This window comes from Stenella coeruleoalba, assembly GCF_951394435.1.
Source record: "Stenella coeruleoalba genome assembly, chromosome: 16".
Taxonomy (NCBI): domain Eukaryota; kingdom Metazoa; phylum Chordata; class Mammalia; order Artiodactyla; family Delphinidae; genus Stenella; species Stenella coeruleoalba.
This window is the reverse complement of record NC_137162.1, coordinates 24,620,501-24,648,131: the sequence shown is the minus strand read 5'-3', so window position 1 is coordinate 24,648,131 and position 27,631 is coordinate 24,620,501. Positions and strand designations below refer to the sequence as shown.

The following is a 27,631-nucleotide window of genomic DNA, read 5'->3' as shown; positions in this document are numbered from 1 at the left end:
CCCAGGAAGCAGAGAAGTGGGCAGAGTCTTACTGCCGCGTTGGGAGGAAGATGTGAACAGGAGGCAGAGAACTCAGCATGGCAAGTGAGGGGGGCGCCAGAGATGAGGCTGGAGCAGGAGTCATGGCCATCGAGTGCAGGACCAGGGTGTTGGTCTTTGTCCTAAGAGCAATGACAGGCCCTGGAGGCTCCTTAAAAGAACAAGTCATATAAGTAAAGCTTTTATTTACCTGGCTGACAGCCATCTCCGCCCTCACTCTCCTTTCAAAGAGTCTTTTCAAATGTTCATCAAAATTCTGTGTGCTTTCTTGAATAGAGTTTTGAAGTTTCTTCATTTCTGTTTCTAATGACTGAAAGGAAATCAACAGCAAAGTTAACATTTAGGAACATCAAATGTTCCTAGGAAGTGGTTGTTTACATTTTGCTAAAACAAAGGGGCAGGTGGAGGGCAGGCCTCGTGAGGTACTCTGGGCTCCCCCTTTAACCAGAGATGTTTCTGCTGGGTCTGTTATATTGTGAATCTGAGATTTTTGCTTAAAAAAGATTACACTGGGGAAAAAAAGTTAAAATCACTGATCAGGGCTAATGATGCAAGCAGACAGAGGTCCAGTAAAACAAATTGCAGCAAAGTTTTCCAGAAAATTCTGACTCTCTAAACAGGACAGAAATTTCCAGGCACACAATCTGGCCCTAAGAAATCTTGGTTTGTTTTTTTAAGTTATGAATACAGTTGGTGGTTGAATGACGTGGGTTTGAAATGTGTGTGTCCATTTATACGCAGATTTTTTTTCAGCAAATATGTATCACAGTACTACACCATCCACGGATGGTTGAATCCACAGATGTGGAGGCCAACGGTAAGATTACACTCGGATTTTGGACTGTGAGGAGGGTCAGGGCCCCTCAGCCTGAGTCATTTAGGGGTGAACTGTATATATACATATTTACGTTATTTATACTCTCTCTTGTTTTCTGTATGTTTTCTCCGTCTAAATAGTTCTACATCAAAAGGAAAAAGTACCACTCCTTCTTTAAAATTCCAACAAGACTTAGCACTAAGCACACAGTAGGTAAGTGGAAAGATATAAATTTACATTTTTAAAGAGAATGACATCTGCAGATCAATCCTAGACATACTGTTACAAACTATTTTTACCTTAGAAATTTTTGGTAACTTTTAAATTTTGATATAACTTCAAATTTACAGAAAAGATGCAAGAATAGGACAAAGAATTCTCATATGCTTTTAACCAAATTAATCAACGGTTAATATTCTACCCCATTTCTTTTATCGCTTGCTAAATCTCCCCCCCTTCCTCTCTCTCTCTCTCTCTCTCTCTCTCTCTCTCTCTCTTTCAACCATTTCAGAATAAGCTGCAGACACTTGAATGCAGGCTAGTTATTTTGGGGTCTGCCACTCAGGTTAGGTCTGTCTGGTGTTTCCTATGCTCAGACCAGCATGTACATTTCTAGCAGGAATGCTCCACAAATCATGTTGTATCCTTCCCAGTACACCACTTCAGGAGACACAATGCTGCTTCGTTTCACTTTGGCTGATGTTAACTGTGATCACTGGGTTAGGTAGCGTCTTCTAGTTTCTCTGTTGTACCGTTCCCGCTTTTCCATTTGTAATTGATTTGTGGGAAAATACTTTGAGACTATGTAAAAAAATCTTGTTTCTCATCAAACTTTTAGCATCCATTGATAATTCTCACCTGAATCAATTATTACTATGATGGTAGAATGTTGTTATTATTTTAAATTTATTTAAAAAAACCAAGTTTTCTCTATGCTGGTTTAATAAAGGAAGAGACTAACCCTGGGAAGATTATGGAGACAGAAGTTTAGCAAAATGTATAGAAATATATGATACAAGGAGAAACACCACCTAAATTAGGCTAATTAAGCAATGAGGAAATGTTAAAAATAAAACAAATACAGCTCTGGGCCAATTTGCTTATAATAATTTATGACACTATCTCATAGGAATGGAAAAATCCTATGAATAGTGGCCTCCTAGTAGTTGTTTATCAAGTTCAGGTGTTTCTGGATAATGGAAGCATCATTATATGGCAAATGGCCAAAGACACAGCCTCCTGAGGCCAGATTGTCCAAGGGTCCCCTATGCACCCTTCTTTAAAACACTGAGCTTTCAGGCCTTTGAAGCTCCCTGGTCTGAAAGGAACTTTTTATGATATCAAAATGGCCTTTTGCTAAAACTGTTCTTCAGATGTCCCACACTCTTCTCATTGCAGGCCCTTCTCCAGGCTTTTCCATCTGCCTGCCGTCCCTTCTTCACTCTTCAACCTGTTCATTCTTTCTCATTCTTCTAATGTGAGAACAAATGCCACTTTCTCAAGGAAGCCTTTCTTGGGTCCTGTCTTGGGCACTATCTTGGGTCTTAGCAGCAAAGTCTGGCACAGGATTCCAGTGCACATGCTTTTGACACCTATACGGGGGTGAGGGAAACGGGTAGGAAGGGGCAGGAGCTGAGCTATCATGTGCTCTCAGGTGGCCCAGCCCTGGCCTGATTCTCAGGGGTATAAGGGTAATAGAGAGGCTCTGCTGACCTGTCCCAATTTGAGCCGAGAGGTCTGGACTTTCATACTCTCATCTCATCAGTCAATTGCTGGCCGTTCTGGGTGGGAGCAGTGGTATAACCTTGCAGTGTCTCTGGACAATAATGCCCCCTTGGTCAGCCAAGGACAAGACTCCAGTGGCCTTGGGTATAAGCCTTTAGCTGCAGCACTCACAGCAGCAAAGGGATGGGCAGGCCAGCCTGTAAAGGGGACCAGGTGAACACCCCGATCTAAGTCAGTGCCTCTGTGTTTACTGTTATAGATGGCATTTGAACTTGTCCTTCCTAATTTATCACACTGTAGTTAAATAATTATTTTGTGGATGTCCAGTTAATATATAACCCCCTTCACCACCAGACAGTGAACACTGAGGGTTGAGGGCTGTGTCTTTCTATTCACCACGTGTCCCTTGGATATAACATGGTGCACATAGTGGGAACTCAAGGAGTATTGGTTAAAAACACAAGTTTTCCCTCAAACATTCCTGGGGAAATCTAATTTTGTCTAAAAATGTCTGTATCAGATGCTGAGAAACGAGAAGCAGGGGAGGTGAGAGATGGGAGACCAAGTAGGAAGGATGAATATACAATGCAGAATCCATCACACCAAGATTTTCTCCCATTCCCGGGACTTCCCTGGTAGTCCAGTGGTTAAGAATCCACCTTCCAGTGCGGGGGACGCGGGTTTGATCCCTGGTCCAGGAATATCCCACATGCCATGGAGCAACTAAGCCCGGCCACCACAACTACTGAGCTCATGAGCCACAACTACTAAGCCCATGCGCCACAACTACTGAGCCCGCATGCTGCAACTACTGAAGTTTACGCGCCTAGAGCCCATGCTCCGCAACAAGAGAAGCCACTGCAACGAGAAGCCCGTGCGCACCGCAACGAAGAGTAGCCCCCGCTTGCTGCAACTAGAGAAAGCCCAGTCGGCACGCAGCAGTGAAGACCCAACGCAGCCAAAATATAAATTAAAAAAAAAAATTTTTTACAAATGAGTAAAAAAATAATTCAGTGTCAGGGAAGTAGGTAGAGGTATAAAATGAGATAAGATTTGCATTAGTCAATAATTGTTGAAGCTGCATAAGGGCGTCATTATATATGTTTGACATTTTCCATAACACAGAAGTTTTTTTTAAAAAAGATTCTTTTAAAAGAGGGAAATTAGAGACAGTGAACATCAGTTTTTCAAGGAGACATTGAGCAGTGGATTGAGAAGAAAGTGGAGTCAAGGGAGTGTTTGTTTTTTCTTTTCTTTTAACTTTTTATTTTGAAATAAATTCAGACTAACCCCAAAGTCACAAGAATAATAGAAAGAACTCCAGAATCCTGTTCAAGGGAGTCTTTTTTCCTTTTGTATAAGATGAGAGATGTATACAATGTGTCTATGGAAAAATCCAGTAGAGGGGGAAAACTGACGATGCAGGGAAAAGGGGCAAATTGCTGAGTAACAGCACTGAACAGGTAAGATGGGATGGGACCTAGTGCACGAGTGGAAGACCAGGCTTGGGCAGTTGCAAGGCCATTTCACCCATAAGGAACAGAAAGGCAGGGAGGATCTCTGGATTCAATGCAGGTGGGTGGTAGATGTGGCGGGAGAGGCGTAAGGAAAATCTCTTTTCGTTGCTCTCTTCTCCCAGTGAAAAAGAAAATAAGGTGAGAGTGAGCTGACGGTCAGGTGTTGGAGGTTTGAGGATAGGAAAGAACACATGAAGTGGCCCTCTGGGATCTCGCTAGGATCTTGTAGTCCACCCACCAGCAGAAGCTGCACCACGTGGTTACTTGTTAGAAATGCAGAATCTCAGGGTCCTTCTATGTCCTCAGAATGACGGACTCGGAATTTGTATTTTAAAAAAGCTCCCCCAGGTGATGTGGATTAAGCTAGGGGGAAATTGAAAGCTAGGGGGAATAGCATTGTTGAGCAGCTTTAGGGACCCAATAAAGGTTCAGGTCATTAGACTGAAACCAGTCAGTGTTTTTCCTTTACCCACTGCATGGTGCAGGTGCAGAGAAGGCTGAGTCCTGGCTTAATCAAGGCTGAGGTTTTACCAGGTGGGCATGGCCAAGGAGCAGGGGGTGAAGGTGTGGGCAGCGGACTACCTCCCAGTGCGAGACTGTGGAGTAAATGGCACTGCTTTAGGCGTCTATACTCTAACTTCTTGAAATCTTTGCTGCATTCAAAACTACTCACTTTGGATAATACACAGAGACATTGTTAGAGGACTGCAGTGAATAAAAACAGGGACAAGTTAACAATACGTTCAAAGGAATTGTTCACCATAAAGCTGACAAACTGCCCTGCCTCAAATGATGGTAAGATTTTACTTTCTTCACATTTACCTGGTTGTGTACCATCACCTTTTACATCTCTATTATAACTGTAAGCACTTTTAATGTGGGAATGTTTCCTTGTGATGGAAGGATAAAAGTGGGAGACCTGCATTGCAAAAATCTCAGATCAGAACTTTATTGACTGTGTCATTTTTCTCTCAAGTCTTTTCCTTGAAATTGAGAGCAAGTCAAGCAACAGTATACAACTCAAATTGACGTAGACAATAGAGAGCAGTCCCTTGCAGTGCCTTGAACATACTACCATAGGTGTTCATTAGATATTTGAAGAATGAGTGAAGGACCAAATGAACTGTAATGATGTGAAATTTGAAATCAATAAGAACTTTAAAAAATTGCTACATGTTCTTTTCGTTTTAAATTGTAGTAGGCCTTTAAATTTATCTCCACTCGCTTCTTCAAATTCTCTTGAGAATTTAAGCCCAAACACCATCTCTAGGCTACTAAAGACACTGAGAAAATAAAGAGCACTTCATTTGAAAAGATACTGAAACAAAACCCTTGATAAGGTAGGTTATATTCTTTGCTCTTCTGACCTTTCTATACTTATCTCTTTCTTCATTTAATTCCTTGACTTTTTTCTCATACTCTTTGAATTGTTTCTTTTCCTTTTCAGACCACAAAGCATCAGGTTTTGACATGAAAGCAGGTTGAGGAATCACCTGAAGATATAAAGGAAAGCATATATTCTAGGTTAAACATAAATATAGCAATACAGTCAAACTCAGAGTTATTGTTACAGTTTTAAAAAAAAGAGTCCTTTAAAAGGGTATAGTTCTTCACATTGGCAAGGCAATGACCTAACACTTTGACCAAAGGATATGAAAAAATGTTACAACGGTTTTTCTGTCACTTAAGCGAGGGTAAGCATTTTGGGATGTACCCTGACTCTTAGGTGACAAGTTCAGAAGTGTGAGTTGATATCTTCATAGCTAGAACTATGCCTGAGCTCCAGGGATACCTATGTCAGGTATCAAAGGGAATGTTTCTTGGTGTATCTGGAAAATTAGAGGTTCAGTATTATCCCTACTTTCTGTGCAGACCCAAACAACTGTGGTTGTTTTTTTGTTGTTGTTCATTTGTTTGCTTTTCATCAGATTGGAAGGCAAGCCTGGTGTTTCAAACTTCTTCTTCTTTGCCTGATGTGGTAAGTTTATAAGGTACTGGGGGGTGGTATATTTGTCACTGTAGAATTTCTACGACTCAGGTTCACATGGGAAAAAATGGTCACATTTAAGTAGCTCTTTCCATCCCATTCCACCTTCCATAAGGATGACCAGGAATCTCACCATTCTCAAAATGTCTTCCTTCTTGACTTCCAGAACTCCTCCCATCATGTCCATGAGGGCTCGGCGTCTTGTGGTGGAGCCCTTGGGAAAAAGCCAAGGTCAGAGAGGGTCACTGAGACAGAGGTCTGACACTCCAGTGGCACTGGGGACAGCCCTCCTGTCCCCAATGTTAGAATGACTGCATTTAGGATTGGGGAGGGTGGGCAGTGGCATGCATGGAGGGGAGAAGAGGAGGCCACTGAGATTCCAGTGACCTCTGACCACAACAAATGCCTTGATGTGTTTCTATGGTGGAGTACAAGACTATTCAACCAAATTAGGAACAAATATCCCTAAAAGGAAAAGGGTCTTAGGTACCATTTAAAAAAACCGCATACCTGTGACAGAAGCAATCGCTCCATTTCACGGGTCACAAGCAATTCTGTTTTGACTTTTTGCTGTGGTTTAATATGTCTCTGAGCTGTAATCTGAAAGAGAAAATGTGGTTTCCTGCTGTTATTCTTACAAAATTCAAGCCATACTTTCTTTCCACACACCGGGAGGAGGTTAGAAGGGATTAAGGAGATAGAGGGACTATCCAGATTTTGCAACCAATTTCCTATCTTGGAATGAAGATGAGGTCCAAAATGAGAGAGTGAGAAAAATAGATGGTTACTGTTAACAGGGACTATATGAGTGTTTGTTATTACTTCTAAGCAACACTATTATCTTTTGCCCCAAAGTAATCAAGATGGTTTCATGTGAGCAAGGGTGTTCTCTTTGAGTTACTTTTTATAAATGAAATATGATTATATTTGAATTGTCTTCTTTAAGCATTTATTTGTAACTGCATTTGTGCCAAACACCTTTTAAGAAGGCTGTCCAGTGAGCCCCTTTCTCTGGGACCCATACTACTCTAATGGCTAGATAATTACTGGAGCTCCATCAGCCTCATTCCCATTATGTGACCCAGCCTCCATGGGTACAGGTGCTGGACCCAAGTTGGACCAAGAAGCCCCTTCCCAGGCGAATCCAGAACTAGGGCTAAGAGATTATAGTTTGGACAAATTGCTCTCTTGAGCATAGGCGATATAACATAGAAACTGCTAGAGGCAGCTGAAATGCAGAGAGAAGTGAGTCAAGAGATGAAGAAAGAGCACTTCTGGACTCTCCACAAGGTTCCAGTGTGTGGTTCCTGCTTCTTTCTAGGCTTGGTGTCCAAATCTTCTCTGGACTCTATGGCATTCATAGAAGAAATCCCCATTATTGCTGGGGCTGTGTTAACTGTTTTTGTTACTTGTAACCAAGAATGCTACCTTATACGGTTGCTTCTGGTAGCAAAAACAAGAAGAATAAATAAGAGCCTGGAAAACGTCATGAGAAAGAAGGGAAGAGATGATGTACGGATAATCGTACCTCAGTACTTTCCACAATGAGGGTTCTCTCTGGCTTCTCACAGTCCTCAAATTCTGGTTGCCAGACTGTTTCTTCCAACTCCAGATCCAAAACGATTTCTTGAATTCTTACATTTTTTTCCTTCACACGTGCAATTTCAATCTCTTTTTGTTTATATGCCGCATCAAACTCATTATTGAAAGCAGTTTTTACCTTGTAAATAATATCCTAAAATATCAATGTTATTATAAACACACCATGTATTATACCTTTCCTGGCAACATGGTCCCACAGCTTTACTTTCCCTCCAAAATCACTTTACAAATTATAAGCAAAGTAATCTTTCTAAAATACTGTTTATATTAAGTCACGTCTTGGTTCAGTAATCTATAGTGGCATCCCACCATGGGTAAGGTTAAGCAACAGCATAACCGTTATACTACAACATACTTCCAGAAATGTGCGATGCAATTCAGTGTGCAGGTATATTGATAAGTGGGTAATGGCTACTTGGAGGCTCTTTGGGCTATTCTCTCTACTTTTGTGTATGTTCTTAAAAAAATCCATCATAAAAATATTTTAAAAGAAATATTCAGTATTAAACTTGGGAAATATCTTTTCTTTGGAACCAGGTTTGAGGAGAGGAGGTGAGGAAAAGATGGCCTATAGAGGTCTGGAGAATCTTCCAGAGAAGCACAACTACACACAATATTCTTACTCTGTATGGACAGGTCATTTTCAGGTAGAAAGAGAACCCAAGCTGCCCAGCTGGATCAGCCATTTACTAAGGTGGATGTGGGTCCAACTGGATTGCCCCTAGCTCTGCTGATGAGTAGAATGATGGGTCAAACTAAAAGTAGACTTGACTTTACCGTCAGACTTCAGTCTATCTATCCTACTGAAGATGAAACCATTAAAGCAGGGTAGAAAATGATCTTAACGGCTGGCACCAGAATTTCTCTCAGGCTGAAATTACTTTCGTGTAGGAAAACACCTTACTAAAGCAGCAGGAAGGTGAGACACTGAGGGCATAGGTCAGCAGAAGCTAAGCAACAAAAGGGATAACTCAACAGTTCTCAGTATAAATGCACAGGAATTTTAGGTATTGGAGGAGACAAAGAAGAGAAAAAGATAGGAAGGGAGAGCAGAGTAACCCAGCAGGAGGCTAGAACTCAAATTGCAGACATGACTGAAGGATCTTCAGGAATAGGAATGGCCAAACATTAAATTTCAAACCGTCTGCATTGGTGCAATCTCAGTTACTGAGTTTTCGAAAACCTTCAGTAGGCGTGGCATGTACAGGTGTGTTCTGAAACTGACTTGTTTGGTGGAAAGCAAGGAGTAGGAGCTTAGAGGCTGAAGGACACCATACCTTATCCCTGAGCCCCAGCACTTATAGAAATCTTAGAGAGGAAATTGTATTTTCCTAGATTAAGGAGATAGATAAGCATTCACATCTTGATCTTACAAGGAGGTCCTAATTGACATCTGGGTTACCTAGAAGGTGGCATTCAAGGATTTCTTTTATCTTTGAGTTTCCCGAAGATCTAAGTTGAAAAATGGTTTGCGGTGTTAGCCAGTGGAGGGTGCTCTTTAGAAAACCTGGTGTCACAGAACCCACTCCAAATGGATGAAAACAACTCTTGTCCACGAGCTCTGTTTAAAGAACATGGATGCTAGCCATGTGGATATTTCTCTGTGTACTTTAAAGACATCATTTGATTGGCATTGGATTTCAATTTGAGCCTTTGCAAGACACCTCATGGAAAGTTTTAGAGATTTTCAAGGGTAAAGAAAAAATTCACCCACTTTCAGTAATATAATTTGGTTGATTTTCTCCTCTCTGGAATGAAGTTCCAGTTGGCTTGACAACAAAGAGGTAGGTACCCTAAAATCAGTACTCAGACTACCAAGCAGGTAATTGGGCAAGTTGGTATCTTTTGCTGTCCCATCTTCTTCCTCTTCTTCATCCTCCTCTTCATGATGCTTTTTAACCAACGTAATTGCAGACTGAAACTCTACAATTTCCTTCTGTAGCTAAATATAGAAAAAGATGAAATGAAAGTTATGCAATAAGAAGAATTCTCTAAAGGGCAATTTTGGGACAACTTAATTATTTCAATAATCATTTTAAGATGTTAATTGTCTTGCCAACAACTGAATTTAAAGTGATGTCCTGAACCTGCTGAAGAGAAAGCCTCAGAAATTGATAGACTGTAGATAAATCATAAGAGTAAAAATTCTTCTTGATAGTGTGTAATATTCATATTTTTCTGTCGGGATGACCGCTTCTCGTAAATATTTTGAGTCTTTCTTGGTACTTAAGCATTAAAAAATATACTTTCTCTTCACATTTTACAAAGGAACTTATTCACATAGGACTGGTATGTGTATGTAAAAAGAATTAAGCATGACTTCATTTTAGTTTTAGAAAAAGAATGGATGCAAAGTTCTGGCCAAAATGAAACTACACCAATTGGGCAGTGTTTTTAAGTGGTTTGACAGAGATTGCTGGAAAAAAAAAAAGCTAGGATTGCTTTAGGAAAACAATAAATCCCACCAAAACAGATTCTACTTCATCCTTGGCCAACTATCTTAAAACACAATCCTCAGTGATAAGAGGGGGTAAAAAGAGTATGTGTGGATGAAGAACTTCTGACCAGGACAAGAACAAAATCCCAAATCTCAATTTTAAAAGTATATCATCATATTTCAGGGATAGCCAATGTTGTTAGGATATAGGCTCCTTACGTGGATATAGGCTCCTATATTCATTAGAATATATTCCTACACATAAACAAGGAATATAAATATAAACACAAACAATATCTAAACGTATTTTAAGTAGTATTCCAACTCAAATCTGTATGAAGGAAATCCTGAAAGAAAACACGTCACTTATATAAACACATATATATTTAAAATTGTACTTTAAGACACTCTGCTTCAATCTCTTTTTGCTGCACAACTCTCTTCAATTCTTTCAACTCTTCATCTGTGCGTTCTTTCATTGGGAAGTTCTCAACCACACATGGGATGTGAAAGCACTTGGGAAAAAAAGAGCAAAATGAAATAAATCCATTTTTAGAACAATTGTGTGTCTCTGGGGCAGAGTGGGGCATGTTTTCTCTCAACAAAATTAATCCATAGGTTATCATGCATGAGTGAAATGGCCCATGGAAGCTTTCTTTAAAATAAAACAATGTAGAGATTATCACACTAAGTGAAGTAAGTCAGAAGGAGAAAGACAAATACCATATGATACCCCTTATATGTGGAATCTAAAATATGGCACAAATGAACTTACCTATTTTGTAGACATAGACAACAGACTTGTGGTGGCCAAGAGGAAGGAGGGAGGGAGAGGGATGGACTGGGAGTTTGGGGTTGGTAGATGCAAACTATTACATTTAGAATAAATGTAGATAAACAACAAGGTCCTAATGTATAGCACAGGGAACATAACTCAATATCCTGTGATAAACCATGATGGAAAAGAATATAAAAAAAGAATGTCTATATGTGTATAACTGAGTCACCTTGCTGTACAGCAGAGATTGTCACAACATTGTAAATCAACTCTACTTCAATTAAAAAAAAAGAAATAAAATAAAACAATGTATGCCTTCAGTATTGGTGTAAACTTTGTATAAAAAATACTGTGCTTTTGTGAACGATTTATTTCTAGAGCAGTGCTTCTCAACCAGAAGTGATTTTGCTGGCCACTGTCTCCATCCTCTCCAGCCCCCCAGGGACATTTGGCAATGTCTGGAGACATTTTTTGATTGTCACTGATTGGGGTGGCAGAGTCTGCTGGGGCCTGGTAGATAGAGGGCAGGGATGTTGCAAAATCCTCCAATCCTTAGGTCAGCCCCTACAACAAAGAATTATCCAGCCCCAAGTGTGCCGTTCTCGAGAAACCCTGTTTTAGAGCAATACTCAATCACATAAATGGAGGGTGATCAATACTTCATTATCTAAACAGGGGGCATATTTGAAAGTGAAAAGGTGAAGGTGCTGTTAATAGTTACTCTAGGACCACAGGCATAAACTGGGACTCTTGGTCACCCTACACAAAGAGGGAAACTGTGTTGGGAGGAATCTCAATAAAAAGGCACAAAAAACAGTCCTTTAGAAAATGTGAAGGCAGGGGCGTCCCTGGTGGCGCAGTGGTTAAGAACTCACCTGCCAATGCAGGGGACATGGGTTCGACTCCTGGTCCAGGAAGATCCCACATACCGCGCAGCAACTAAGCCTGTGCGCCACAACTGCTGAGCCTGCGCTCTAGAGCCTGCGAGCCACAACTACTGAGCCCTCGTGCCACAGCTACTGAAGCCCGTGCGCCTAGAGCCCATGCTCCACAACAAGAGAAGCCACCGCAATGAGAAGCCCACACACTGCAACAAAGAGTAGACCCCACTCACCGCAACTAGAGAAAGCCCGCACACAGGAGCGAAGATCTAACACAGCCAAAAATAAAAAAATAAATTAAAAAAAAAAGATCATAAAATTCTCACTGTGAATATTTAAAAAAATAAAAAAGGAAAAGAAAATGTGAAGGCAGGTACAGGTAGAAATGTGAATAATACGCAGAGCAACTAAGCCCGTGCGCCACAACTACCGAGCCTGTGCTCTAGAGCCAGTGAGCCACACTACTGAGCCCACGTGCCACAACTACTGAAGCCCGTGCGCCTAGAGTCCGTGCTCCACAACAAGAGAAGCCACTGCAATGAGAAGCCATGCACCGCAACGAAGAGTAGCCCCCACTCACCGCAACTAAAGAAAGCCCGCGCACAGCAACAAAGACCCAACGCAGCCAAAAATAAATAAATAAAATAAATAAATTTATATAAAAAAAAGAAATGTGAATAATATTATGTCTAGTTTTCAATCTGTGTGGAATGTGAGTGAAGTGGCGGTTTGGAATAGACAGATATTGAGACCCGGATGCAGGTGGTGTCGTAGAGGAAAGAGGGAAAGAGGTGCTGAAACAAAGCTTAAGAGATGCTGGCTTAGAAGCACATGGGGACTGAGCAGAGAGGAAAGAACGAGACAAGGGAAAATGACACATCGAGGTGGAGTCAGTACAAGAAGGAGCAAGGTGTGCTTCGAATGCTTTCCTATATATGGATCTTCTTAAACTTTTTCTTTTTAAAATTTTCTGCCATGAGACTTCCCATGAAAATTTTCATTGGCAAAGGTGTTGTACCTGAAGTTCTATCTGTTACCTTAAGAGCTCGGCCTTTCACAGCCATCGAATTCCAGCATTCTCCTTTGATAAGTTCAGCCAAATATCTCTTGGCTAGGTTTTGCATCTCAGCATCCTTTCTTATCTTAAGGAACACAAATGAAGGGAAAAGTAAGAATGAAAATGTGGCCTCAAAAACAATCTCAATTGTAAAAACCAGATGCACTTGGAGGGGGATACTTCCCTGTCTTTGGTTTAGTCTGGAGGCTTAGGGTTCCATTCCTTGAGGACTAGGGTATCAACACAAACACCACTAAGGCAGGCAGGTCCTACACAGGAGCCAAGGCAGGTGTGTGGGCAGTTGCACAGCCATGGTAGCTGGATAGCTAACACACACACCATCACAGATCTGCCTGGTTGGCGCAAGGTGGTAAAGCAAACCCACTGTGCCAAGTCTTCCTGTTTTATTAGAAAAGTTTGAAATATGTAAATGTTGGCTTACTCCTTGTCAATGCATATTTGAAGTGGCATTTTGTGACCTCTGTCTTGGGGTTTTATTGCACTATATTCTTCTATTGTTTATGTCCACTGTGAAATGAATGTTCCACTATTCTTGGGGATCGTATGATGTACCTTTTGCCATTTAGAAACATATGTTACCTCAATTAGTTTTACCTCCTTAAGTGATTAAGTATTCTTATTTTAATAAAGTTTGCCAAAAGAGCTGGCATGAAAGTGACACCCAACAATCCTTAGTCCTTAGGGTCCTCTTCAGAAACTTTTTTTTTTTTAATTTTTTTACTGAAGTATAGTTGATTTACAATGTTGTACAGAACCTCTTTTATTGGCATTTCACTTTGTTGGCAGATCGTTAGCAAACTAGCTGAAAATAATATCTCCCAGAGTAGAAAATGTCTTATTTATTTATTCATTCATTCATTTACTCATTTATTCATGTTTATTTTATTCATTGTCTGAACAAATACCTTGTTTAATTTGCGTTTTATTTATTTTTGATTTTACCCATTGAGTTAATGGTTAATACAGTTTTCAATTATTTTTTCTTTTTTTTTTTCAGAGATCAAAAATGTTCTTTATTTAGAAATAAAGAAGGTAACTGATGGGCTCTGGACATAATGGTAGACTGGACATGGCTGAGGAAAGAATCTCTGAGCTAGAGAATGTAACAATAGAATCTTCAAAAACATAGAATTCCTTTATTCCTTTTTAATTTCCATGGAATCTGTAGTGATGTCCCTCTTTTCTTCCTAACATTAGTAATTGTATCTATCTCTTTTCTCTTAGCTTAGCTATAGGCTTATTCAGTTTATCAATCTTTTCAAAGAATCGGCTTTTGATTTCATTGATTTTTAAAATTTTATTTATTTTTTTATACAGCAGGTTCTCATTAGCTATCCATTTTATACATATTAGTGTATACATGTCAATCCCAATCTCCCAATTCATCACACCACCACCACCACCACCCCGCCTTGGTGTCCATACATTTGTTCTCTACATCTGTGCCTCTATTTCTGCCCTGCAAACCAGTTCATCTGTACCATTTTCCTAGGTTCCACATATATGCATTAATATACGATATTTGTTTTTCTCTTTCTGACTTACTTCACTCTGTATGACAGTCTCTAGATCCACCCCAATTTCGTTCCTTTTTATGGCTGAGTAATATTCCATTGTATATATGTACCACATCTTCTTTATCCATTCATCTGTCGATGGGCATTTAGGTTGCTTCCATGTCCTGGCTATTGTAAATAGTGCTGCAATGAACATTAGGGTGCATGTGTCTTTTTGAATTATGGTTTTCTCTGCGTATATGCCCAGTAGTGGGATTGCTGGGTCATATGGTAATGCTATTTTTAGTTTTTTAAGGAACCTCCATACTGTTCTCCATAGTGGCTGTATCAATTTACATTCCCACCAACAGTGCAAGAGGGTTCCCTTTTCTCCACACCCTCTCCAGCATTTGTTGTTTGTAGATTTTCTGATGATGCCCATCCTAACTGGTGTGAGGTGATACCTCATTGTAGTTTTGATTTGCATTTCCTTCATAATTAGTGATGTTGAGCAGCTTCTCATGTGCTTCTTGGCCATCTGTATGTCTTCTTTGGAGAAGTGTCTGTTTAGGTCTTCTGCCCATTTTTGCTTTGGGTTGTTTGTTTTCTCAATATTGAGCTGCATGAGCTGTTTACATATTTTGGAGATTAGTCCTTTGTCTGTTGATTCGTTGGCAAATATTTTCTCCCGTTCTGAGGGTTGTCTTTTCATCTTCTTTGTAGTTTCCTTTGCTGTGCAAAAGCTTTTAAGTTTCATTAGGTCCCATTTGTTTATTTTTGTTTTTATTTCCATTACTGTAGGAGATGGATCAAAAAAGATCTTGGTGTGATTTATGTCAAAGAGTGTCCTTCCTATGTTTTCCTCTAAGAGTTTTACAGTGTCCGATCTTACATTTAGGTCTCTAATACATTTTGAGGGTATTTTTGTGTATGGTGTTAGGGAGTGTTCTAATTTCATTCTTTTACATGTAGCTGTCCAGTTTTCCCAGCACCACTTATTGTAGAGACTGTCTTTTTTCCATTGTATATCCTTGCCTCCTTTGTCACAGATTAGTTGACCATAGGTGCGTGCGTTTATCTCTGAGCTTTCTATCCTGTTCCATTGATCTATATTTCTGTTTTTGTGCCAGTACCATATTGTCTTGATTACTGTAGCTTTGTAGTATTAAATTATTTTTTCTTAAACAGCTGTTTTGGCATATTAGTTCTCAGAACCTGTCTGATTCCCAGGCTCCTCCATTCCTCCCCTTGCTACTCTTGAGGCTATTTATCAATCCCTCCAGAATAATGCTAATACTGTGTCTAGGTGGTCATTACTGGGCTTTGGTCTTTGCCCTATTGTTGAGATCCTGGCCAGGGTGGGCTAGTAGCCTGGTCCCTTTAGGACTGGGATCCTTAGCTCTTCCCAGGGGTTAGTGTTCTGCTCCCAGGTGGATTTATGGTGCCATCTGCTAGCACTGTTCTGTCCTGAACCGTCTGGTTCTACTATCACGCCCAATCTAGGGCTGATATCTCTTCAAAAGCCCGGAGCTCAGGAAAACTAAACAACGTGAGGGAAATGAGCACGTGAAGAACCTTTCTCTGTACCAAAGCCTGCGACAGAGGATCAAGGAGGCTCCTCGAGGGATGCACGGGAATTTGATAAGCATCAAGGGATGGGGGCATCTGGGGCAGAGGCACAGGGTGGGGGTCAGGTGAGCAGAGTGTCTTCATCAGTGGTCAGTAGGTCAACAGTCCAGAGGAGCAGGTTCATGGGGCCGAGTGGTCAGACAAGAGCTTGGAGAAAAAAGCAATGAGAGGGTGAGAATAGGGGCAGGCACCTAAGCCGAACTCATTTTAGAGTGATCAAGATGAATGGGCTGGGAGGACCTGGTGCCAGAATAGGAGGTGGCCTTCCAGGCCTGTGAGGCCAGGGCCGAGGAGGATGAGCCAGAAGCCTGGTGGGCAGACCAGGACTGCTTACCTGCTCAGACTCGAGTTGTGGGCTCCTAGCCAAGTGACTCGACCACCTAAGCCTTAGTTTCCTTAAGTGGGGAAAACAATAACCTACCTTTTTGGATTGCTGTGATGATCAAATAACATTCAAAAAGCCCCTAGATTGGTGCCTATCTGTTATAATAAGAAAAAGGGATCATTTCTAATAGCTTCCTGTTGTATGTTTAAAAACAAAAGCCAAATTCTTCACCACAACATACAAGGTCTTCAGAGCTGGCCTCTGCCTACCTCTCCCACCTCATTCTGTGAGGCCCTCTCCTGTCCACTGTGCTACAGCCTTTCTGGCCTTTCTGGCCCTGGAATACTCTGAGCAATTTCTGCTTCAGGGCCCTTGTTCTTGCTGCTCCCTTTGCCTGACATTCTCTTTCCTCAGATCTCTGTATAGCCAGCTCCCTCTCTTCTCTTAGTTTGCAACTGAAAGGTCCCCTCTTTAAAGTTGTCTTCTCTGACCACAGAAGTAGATCCCCCACATCTATTATCGAATCTGGTTTGTTTCCATCATATAATATATAGAGATTTGTTTATGGTCTCTGTTCTCTACTAGAGTAGCCCCATGTGGGTAGGACCTATCTGTATTATTCATTGTATCCCCAGCACCTACAGTAGTGCCTGGCATGTAATAGGTGTTCAATAAATGTTGCAGAATGAATGAATGGATGGGCGAATGAACATCCAGGTGAATTTTATCTCCTTGAGTTAGTCCCTTGAGGTACTTTTGGTATTAATTCTGTTATTTAATATATTTCCTCTCATTCTCAGCCTCATGTCATTTACCATTTGGACAGATCTGCCTCATTTTCACATCTTCACTCCAGTCATTAATAAACATGTTTAACAGGACAGAGTCCTGGGCCACATGATTGGAGATTTCTCTCCTAGAATCATCAGTCAAATAACAAGTCTCTTTTTGGGGTAGCTGTTTAACCGACTATAATTCACTTAAATGTCCTTATATCCAGCTTTATTTAATTCTCTTTTTCAGTGGGGAAAATGTTTTTATACTTGCACACTCAAAGAATAAAATGTACTGTGCAGGTTGAGAGAGAGGTTGCTTAAGAACATCCTGTGTAAAACACTCTTAAGGCTTTTACCCAAAATAAAACCCATATGAGTAAGCAATGTGTTGTGACTGCCACAAAACAGTGCAAAGGGTGAATTAATAGAAGTACAGTACCTAGAAAAGTGGAGGTTTCAGTTTATGCTTTTCTCTAAACTGGAAAGATAATAATTAAAATTCTTTTGTGGGTGCCATACAGAAATAAAACGAAATTAGAGGAAAATTACAATAAAAATAAAACTATTAAAACTACAGTATATGATATCATAGGAGCTGGGATAGTTAGCCTAGACAAGATACATAGGAAACATGGTAATTGCTAGTCTTCTCTAACCACTTTCACAGTGGCTATAGAGATGGTGCTCAAAGAGTAGAAGAATCAGTGAGTACAGGGAGAAAGATTTCAACTCTAATTAAGAAAGGGCTTACTAAACCAAAAATGTTTGAAGTTGGTATGAGGTGGCTGAGGAGATCTCTAAAAATGTTCAAGTATATGGTGGAAGATGGTTGGCATTAATGTCACGGAGGAGAGACAAACATCAGATGTCTGGCTGGTCTAGATGTTCTTCTTTCCCCTGACTCCCAAATTCAATAATTCTCTGACTCGTTCCATTTGTATGCACTAAATTTGCTGTATTCACATCACTCTAGAAAAAGTTTGTTTTATTTGCATTATCCTAGAAAAGTTCTCCTTCCTATTTTCTTTTTACTTTCTTTATTAAATCTTTATGGTGCTTAAATCAGATTTTTCCATACCTTTGCCACTTCTTCCTCACTTTCATTGTGGAGTCTTTCCAGTTCTTCAAGATCCAGGCCAAATTCTTGTTGCTCTAATTTTGCAATATTATCTACTGCTTCATTTTCTTCCATCATGTCCAGAATCTGAATTTTCCAATAGTAAAGGATGGAGACAAGCAAAGAATTAAACTTTAAAGGGATGGTTTTCCGAGTCTCTTGAGACAGCAACCAATAAAGAAAAATAGATATTCTGTTTATCTAAATGTAACTATCAAATAAAGAATTGGGTAATAGGCTTATTTAGATTTTAAGGTTTAATCCATAAAAGCTCATTTATCTAAAAACAACAAAAATATGTAATGATATTAAGGAATTACTGATATTTAGCTGTGCTAGTAGTAGTATTATTAAGTATTTTCAGAGTTCTTATCTTTTAGACACATATACTTAAATAATTAAAGGTGAAATGATATGACATCTGGGGTTTTTTTCAAAACAAGCACGGGAGAGGATAGTGGATGGTGTATAGAGGCAAAAAATATTGGTGATTAGATTTATTATATTATTTTTCCCTCCACTTTTATATATATTTGAACATTTCTGTAATAAAAATATCTTTAAAAGTTTATAGCTTCAAAAAAATTCAGTGACATAGAGCACACGTTACAACATATATGACAAAATATTAATATCTTCAAAATATAAAGAGTCCTTACAAATAAACAAAAAAAAAACAAAGACAACATGAGAGAAAAAAATGAGGACTTCAGTTTCAAAATTGACTGAGAATGGGCTTTACAATCTTCCTTTCTTGCCCCAATCCATAAAATTAAGAGGAAAAAAAGTGTATAATAAATCAATAAATCCAACACTGCAATTAAGAGGGGGAAGAAAAGGATTCTTCAATAGCATGGAAACTGTAAAGTCTGAAGGATGAAAATCAGTTGGATCTGAATGATGCATCATGGCCCCATGGGTCCCCAGGACAGAGCTCAGCAAAAGGTAGAATGGAATACCTGCTGAAGTCAGATCTCCTACACTTCTTCTTCCCAAGCTTGCTGAACTGGTATAGTGAAATTATAATAGGGAATTTCAATTATAAAGAGTGAGAGGGTGGCATGGACTTATATATACTACCAAATGTAAAATAGATAGCTAGTGGGAAGCAGCCGCATAGCACAGGGAGATCAAGGGAGATCAGCTCGGTGCTTTGTGACTGCCTGGAGGGGTGGGATAGGGAGGGTGGGAGGGAGGGAGACACAAGAGGGAAGAGATATGGGAACGTATGTATATATATATATAACTGATTCACTTTGTTATAAAGCAGAAACTAACACACCATTGTAAAGCAATTATACTCCAATAAAGATGTAAAAAAAAAATAATGAAAAAGCACAGAGCAAAAAAAAAGAGAATTCAGCAAGGTGGTCACATATAAAATTAGTAACATTCATATCCAGTAGTATCCAATTAGAAAATGTTATAGAAAATATTCCACTCACAAAAGACCTCATAAGAGATGTATACAAAGTCACTTTTAGACTATAAAACTTCACTAAAGAACTTGTTAAAAATTTGAATAAAGATATATATTTATTTATATGTAATATATAATATTTATGTATTTTATAAATATATACTATATATATGTATTAAATTTCAGAGATGGCAAATAAATTCTTCACCAAATCACACTGTAAGCAGTTATTCTCAATTAAAATCAAATCAGAGATTTTTACAGAGCTCAACAAGCTAACCTTAAAATTCAGATGAAAAAGTAAGTGTGCCTAAAGAGGCCAACATTTTCTGAAAGTGAAGAGCGAAGGGAGAATTACTTTCAAGATATAAAAACATTTTATAAAGCTATAGCAATTAAAATAGTTTGGAATTGGCTAAGGAAAAGATCCATGCTCAATATCAGAACATAGAGTGTCTAGAAATAATTCCGTATTCATGGGAATCCAGGGATTGATGAAGGAGGCACTGCAGATCAGCGGGAAAAGGATGGTATATTCAATAAAAAGCATTGGTGAAGTGTGCTACTTACTTGAAAAAATAAAGTTAGATCTATACCTCATATCCACTCACAAAAGTAAATTACAGGTGAAATAAAGGAGTATCAGGAGAAAACACGTGAGGTTTGGAAGCCTTTAAAAATCATGCACATAAGGCAAAAGCTATAAATGATCAGTGCACTCGGATAATAATTTTAAACTTTTGCATTTAAAAAGGTACAGTATAGGGACTTCCCTGGTGGCGCAGTGGTTAAGAATCCGCCTGCCAGTGCAGGGGACATGGGTTTGAGCCCTGGTCCGGGAGGATCCCACATGTCACGGAGCAACTGAGCCTGTGAGCCACAGCTACTGAGCCTGCCTGCCACAACTACTGAAGTCTGTGCGCCTAGAGCCTGTGCTCCACAACAAGAGAAACCACCGCGATGAGAAGCCTGCGCACCACAATGAAGAGCAGCCCCGGCTCGCCGCAACTAGAGAAAGCCTGCGCACAGCAACAAAGACCCAACGCAGCCAAAATAAATAAAATAAATAAATTTATATAAAAAATACATATAAAAAATAAATTAAAAGGCACAGTATAAAAGTTGAGACAAAACAGAAAATATTTGTAGTATATTGGGCTGAACCATATAAAACAGCAATCTCATGTGGTGCAACCTAATAATAAGGGCTACCTCCAGATCTGCCCAGTGCACGCCTCCGTGCTCTTTTCCTGTTCCAGCTGAGTGGGATGAGATCAAGCAAGGCAACCTTAGAAGCCATGTGCTAGAGACAGCAGAGTCTCTGTCAGCTTGGGTCTCTGAATGACTGCATGGAACAGAGCAGCTGCTGACCTGAACACCTACCCAGAATTATTATATAGGAAAGAAATAAACTTCTCATCCCTATGCCATTATATTTTTGGAGTTTGTTTGTTACCACAGCTTAGCTAACGCTAATGATTATAAAGAAATATAAGTTAAAAATAAAAATAAAGAACTTCTACAATCAACAAGAAAAAGACCAGCAACCCGATAGAAATATTGGCAAAGGACATGAACAGGGAATTTATAGAAGAGGAAATTCAGTCTTCAGAGTTATGAAAAGATGTTCAGCCTCATTAGTAATCAGGAAAACAAAAATTAAGGGGAGGAAATTACCAAAGAAATAATTAAAGAACATTTCCCAGACCTGAAAGAGAAAGGTTTCTGGTTAAAAGTGCTCCAGTGCCTAGCACATGAAGGAGACAAGAAAGCCCAAACAAGCTAGGGTCCTGGTATGAAACAGAATGACACACTCAAATGGCATAAATGGGGAGAGGGACCTTTAAAACAGATTTGGCATGGTAAGGGAAATCAGCAAGGCATGATAAAGCATCTCAAGCTAGCAACCACAGGAAGCTATCACCACTCCCAGGTCTGAAAGGCAAGGATGGGAAGTGGTTACTAGAACCTGGGGAGATCAGTAGCTGTAGAAGAGGGCTAGCAGTCACTGCCAACTCATAACATCACAGAGAGGAAACTGGAGAAATAAAGACACTGACCTTGTCTTCTCCTGACCCTTGATCGTCTGCTGATGCCACTCACTGTCTAAACCCAAACAGAAGACAGAGGCAAAAGAGCTCACTGATGCCATGCACAGAGGCCAGCCTCTTGGGGCTAGGAGCAGGGTGAAAAAGGGTGAAGAGTAATTCCAGTCTGCACCAGCAAATCAAGAGTATCCATCAAAGGTATGAAGGTGCATATTGTAAAATTTCCAAACACCAGAGAAAAAGAAATGATCCTGTAAGTTTCCAGAGATAAAAATCTGGTTACCTAGAGAACTGGGAATCAAAAAGATATTGAGGGCTTCCCTGGTGGCGCAGTGGTTGAGATTCCGCCTGCTGATGGAGGGGACACGGGTTCGTGGCCCGGTCCGGGAAGATCCCACATGCCGCGGAGCAGCTGGGCCCACGAGCCATGGCTGCTGAGCCTGCGCGTCCGGAGCCTGTGCTCTGCAATGGGAGAGGCCACAACAGTGAGAGGCCCGTGTACCGCAAAAAAAAAAAAAAAAAAAAAAATGTATTGAATTCTCTAAAGCAAACACTGAAAGCTAAAAGACAATGGAGCAAGTCTTCAAAATTCTGAGGGTAAACCATTGTATTTGAGAAAAACCACGTCTCAAAAAATGTACCTCCTATGTACCCTTTCTCAAGAACAGAGTCAAAGCATTGTACACCTCTAGGGGGCAGGCACCACTCACACTGTATTACATTTGAATGACACTAGCACAGCTGCATGATAAATGATGTTCCCAAGTATGGGCCTGCACAGCAGTCCTGCTTAGAAAGCTACTGGAAGATGCACACCAAGAAGACAAAGAAAAACACACAGGACTCTGGAAACAGGGGCTCTAACTCAGGAGGCAGGTGAGACAATTTCCCAGGAAGATGGACAAGAGAAGTCCCTAGAACAGCAGCTGTGTGCCTGGTCTAGAGAGCAAGGTGCGTAGATTAGTGCTGGAACATAGAAAGCTCTAGAAGGGAGGTCTCACACACACACACAAAAATTCACTGACAGATTGATTACCTCAGGTATCTAGCATTTTGAGAGAGTCTGAATAGAAAGGCTTAATCTAAAACAAAGGCAATTGCTAATTCCAGGAAAAATAAAGTTGTAAAAATGGAAATGTAGTCATAATATACCATGTGGCTCAGCTCTGAAGAATATATATATAACTATAACAGTGTACCTACTGAGCATTGATTTATGTGCGTACAGTAGTGGTGGAGGGTGTAAAAGAACCTGAGTACTCCTCTTCCACACCAGAAAGCCCACAGCGAGTGTCAAAACAGAAATACCAAGAAATAGCAGTATTAAGAAGACTATTACAAAGATGGAGGTAAATATCCAAACAAAAAGGCTGAAAGAACTGAAAACATTTACCTCAGGACTGCAGGAATCATAGTGAAGAAAAGTAGAGCAGGTGCTGCTAGAAAAAACATTTTTTAAAATTTATTATTTATTTTTGGTTGCATTGGGTCTTGTGGCTGTGCACGGGCTTTCTCTAGTTGCGGCGAGCAGGGGCTGCTCTTCGTTGCGGTGCGCAGGCTTCTCACTGCGGTGGCTTCTCTTGTTGCGGAGCACGGGCTCTAGGCACACGGGCTTCAGTAGTTGTGGCTCGCGGGCTCTAGAGCGCAGGCTCAGTAGTTGTGGTGCACGGGCTTAGTTACTCCGCAGCATGTGGGATCTTCCCAGACCAGGGCTCGAACCCGTGTCCCCTGCACTGGCAGGCGGGTTCTTAACCACTGTGCTACCAGGGAAGCCCCAAAAACATTATTTTTAATTATGTAACTCTGTATTATTTAATTTGTAAAAATGTAAATGTATAACTTTGACAAAAAGAAGTATTAAAGACAGTATTTGGGGAAGACAGGAAGAAAACCACTGTTTATATGTTGTATGGTATGATAAAAATTATACCCTATTAAAGTGCCCAAGAAAACTAAGCTTACAGGCAGAGAAAAAAATGGGGTGTAGTGTCTCATGCTGGGTTGAACAAAATAAAGTTCAAAATGTAATTTTAGACCGAGAGCCAAATGTATTAGTCTATGGAATCGCAACACTTACAGTTTTAGCAAGTGCTTTGATTCCTCTTTTTATCTCTTTCCTTTTGTTGGAAAACAGTTTAACCTCGTTTTTGATGGCCTGGAACGGAGAAAGTACATCATTTAAACAAGCAACAGGGACGATAGCGAGATGATAGGTACATATATACATACTTAGATACATAGATAGCACTTCCCTAGAAACAGAAATAAGGAAAAAAATTAAAGACTAATAATATAAAGTGTACATGAAATAATACCACTGCAATACTTTGCTTAAATCTAAATTGCTACTATGTAAGTGGCCACTGAAGCAACTTGGAACTGAGGTCAATGATAAGGCCAACAGAAAGAAAATAATTTAGTGAAAAATTAAAGAACAGTTGCTAACAGAAAACTAGTCTGCTATTTTATTGGGAACTTGAGTGAGACTAGATAAGCAAGCTAAATCCAGACACAGGCTGCCACCTATGTCACCTTTCTGCACATCAGAAGCCACAATGTCTCTTCTGTTGCGGGCCCACCCCTTTTATTTAAGGCTACCTTGCAGCATCCCCCCAAATGTACTTCAGCATGAGGTATGTTAGTTCATTCTTTGCTTTGGCCTACGTGGACACTTTTCTCGGGTTTCGTATTAGCCTAAGTACAGCACTTAAAGCTCACATAACTTTATCTAAAACACTGGGCCGTGTTTAGTGTGTTTGCCTGCTTTCAGGGAAGGTACACTTATACGATGTAATGGTCTGCCAAGTAGTATCTCTTTCCACTTTCTAACTTTCCAAGGGGTTTCACAGGAAACTAATCTATTTGGCACCCCTACAAAGCATTATTTCAAACTTCTCTCATGTTTTATAAATACCTCTTGGTTTTTTTGTTGTATCCAGGGAATTTCCACCATATTATCAACTTTGACTAATTCCTCTTGTAATGAGTCATCGCTTAACCTCACATTCTCATTTATCTTAGAAGAAGACAGACATATCTTAAATTAAAAATTCATCAAGTTCTCCTCCTACCCAACTTTAATTGCTTTGAATCCCTCTTCACTTGTTGCATTTTAAAATATACTACCAAACATTTTGCCTGCTCAAGATGTAATGTTTAGCTAATTTTATTCCTTCCATTCTGTGCTTATATCAGCCACACTTTTCACTGAGAAAGCAGCAATGATCAGACAGGTCACACGTTCACCAGATCACTCTTGGCCTTCTTCCTGTTACTGTAGACCAAATGCTGCTGCCTATCAAGGCCTGCCCCACCATTTGTGCTTAGGATCTTAATCTTTTCCTTCTTCTTGAAGCCTCTGAACTTAAAAAAATTTCCATCACCCTTCTGCATCATCCATTTCTGCCTTCTACTGAATCTTTCCCTACAGTATCTAAACATGCTCTGGAATCTCCTGTCCCAGGAAATCTACTCTCCACTGACCACCACCTTCCCCTTTAGCTGCCACCCTATTTCTGTGCTCCCTTTGCAGCAAAAAATCTTGAAAGAGTTTGGAACGTCACACTCTGCTGGTTCTCCTGCAACCTCACTGGCTGCCCCTTCTCAATCTCCTTCGCCTCCCTGAATTCTTCTCCTGGAGTTCTAGAAGTTGCTCTATCTTGGTCCCCTTCTGTTTCTCACCATCCACTCTTCCATGATGATCTTACTCAGTTTTATGGCTTTAAATTCCATTCATATGCCCCTGACTCTCAAATCAACATCTCGAGTCCTGGACTCTCCCCAGAACATCTACACAATAGCGTACTTGGTATCTCACTTGGATGTCTAACAGTATTCTCATGCTCAGTCCAGGGAACTGATTTTAGATCCCCTTCTTTCTCCCCACAGTGGCTCCTCTCCCCACAGTCTTCCCCTTCTCTGTGAATGGTACCTTCTCCTACATAGTTCTTCAAGTAAAATATCTAGGAGTCATCCTTGAGTCCTTTCTTTCCCTTTCCCTCTATGTCCAGTTCATCAGAAGTTCTGTCAGCTCTACCTCTGCAAACTGCCTGGAAACTACCACCTCTCCACAACACTCTTGCACCTCTATCACTGGTACCTAAGCCTTCTAACTCCTTCTCTGCTTCTACTCTTGTGCCCTACAGGAATCATTCTCCACACAGCGGAAGTAATCATTTCAAAAACGTAAATAAGATCTTGTAAATCCTCTGCTCAGAACACTTTAATAGGTTCTCATTACACGTAAAATTATGTCCAAATGCTACCTGCTTTACAAAGCCCTTCTTTCCCACCTCCAGGACCTTATCCCCTACCACTCTCTCCCTTGCTCACTTCAGCTGCACAGGCCTTTTTTAAGTCTTCAAACGTGCCAAGCTCTTTCTCCCTCTGCCCTGAGTGCTTGCCCCTCCCCCACATATTGGCACATTTCTTTTAAGTCAGATCACAGCCTTTCTCCGTGGAGGGGCTATTCCAGCCAAACACTATCACACCAAACCATTTTATTTGGTTTGGTAACAAAAATAGATTATTTGGTAACAAAATAGATCTTGTTACTACCTATTTTTTTCTTATTTATTTGATTATTTATCTATCTCTCTCTGCTCACACCCAACCCCCAATTAGCATGTAAGCTCCATGAAAGCAGAAACTTTTCCTATCTTTTCATGCCTGTATCCCCCAGAGTCCAGCACTTTGTAGGCACTCGATAAATATTTGTTAAATGATTGAGTGAATAAATGTTCTCTGGCTAGACACATCCTAAATAATGTATGTGATGTAAAAGTATAGAGAGACTAGTTTGAACAAGCGCCAGAATTGTAGTAGATTTGTTTTTTAAAGCAAGCCCAGACAGATCTTGTACTATGGTTTAAATGAGATCTGAAATGTGATATTTGTGTTGAGAAAGGCTGAATATTTTCTCTTAAATGTAGTGCACGCTCTTTTTGAAAATCATGAGGTAGCTGGATAATGAGGAACATTACTAAAATATCTGCTCAAAGAAAACCACAAACTGAAAACTGATATCTGATTTAGGAAGGAAGGAAGGAAGAAAAAAAAGAAGGAAACAGGGACTTCCCTAGTGGTGCAGTGGTTAAGAATCTGCCTGCCAATGCAGGGGACAGGGGTTCAAGCTCTGGTCTGGGAAGATTCCACATGCCACGGAGCAACTAAGCCCCTGCGCCACAACTATTGAGCCTGTGTTCTAGAGCCCGCGAGCCACAACTACTGAGCCCACATGCCACAACTCCTGAACCGGCACACCTAGAGCCCATGCTCTGCTACAAGAGAAGTCACCGCAATGAGAAGCCCGTGCACCACAAGGAATAGTTGCCCCCGCTCACCACAACTAGAGAAAGCCCGTCTGCACGCAGCAACGAAGACCAAACATGGCCAAAATCAATCAATAAATAAATAAAATTTAAAAAAAAAGAAGGAAAGAAAGGAGGGAGGGAGGAAGGAAGGAGAAAGAAAACTATAGTGAAACTCAACTGCATGTTCAGGTTCTGATCCCAAATCCAAGGAATCTTTTTTTGCTATACTTAAATAATCATTCTCCTCATCCATGGTGTTCTCCAGGTAAGTTGAAAGTTGCTGGCTATATTCAAGAATTTCATTGGCTAAGTTTCCTCCAAACTGCCTGTATTAATAAAAAAGAAAACACATAGGCTACAAAATCACAATTTGAAAAAGACACATTTAGCAGTATTATTTCCAGATACCTAACCATTTCTATGCAAAGAAATATGTGGACAGTTCTCTGCAGTGCCCTGTAGATATTAGGACTCTGCTTCTTCAAGGACAGTACTTTCATGGGCTCCAGAACATGACAAACTTCTTGACCTCCCTGGGGTCATCTCTCTTCACACTGTCCCCATACCCTTACCCTACATGCCCTCTGTACCCATCTGCCCCGGTCATTGCGCAGAAGAGCCACTGCTCTGGTTGAACCCTCAGAGAT

The 27,631-nt window shown here is 40.3% G+C and overlaps 1 protein-coding gene across 1 annotated transcript in view; it reads right to left on the bottom strand.

Annotated features, from left to right (window-relative positions):
- The window catches only part of CFAP43 (cilia and flagella associated protein 43), a 99,001-nt gene that overhangs the window by 18,330 nt on the left and 53,040 nt on the right, over positions 1-27,631 (bottom strand). Inside the window, exons 17-28 of the mRNA XM_079899756.1 lie at positions 27,163-27,310; positions 24,587-24,688; positions 23,750-23,827; positions 18,166-18,291; positions 12,821-12,925; positions 10,523-10,639; positions 9,402-9,629; positions 7,614-7,820; positions 6,596-6,685; positions 6,219-6,299; positions 5,466-5,591; positions 230-349 (exon numbers count right to left, since the gene is read on the bottom strand). Coding sequence (XP_079755882.1) covers positions 230-349; positions 5,466-5,591; positions 6,219-6,299; positions 6,596-6,685; positions 7,614-7,820; positions 9,402-9,629; positions 10,523-10,639; positions 12,821-12,925; positions 18,166-18,291; positions 23,750-23,827; positions 24,587-24,688; positions 27,163-27,310 — 1,528 coding nt within the window. The remainder of the gene's footprint in view (positions 1-229; positions 350-5,465; positions 5,592-6,218; positions 6,300-6,595; positions 6,686-7,613; positions 7,821-9,401; positions 9,630-10,522; positions 10,640-12,820; positions 12,926-18,165; positions 18,292-23,749; positions 23,828-24,586; positions 24,689-27,162; positions 27,311-27,631) is intronic.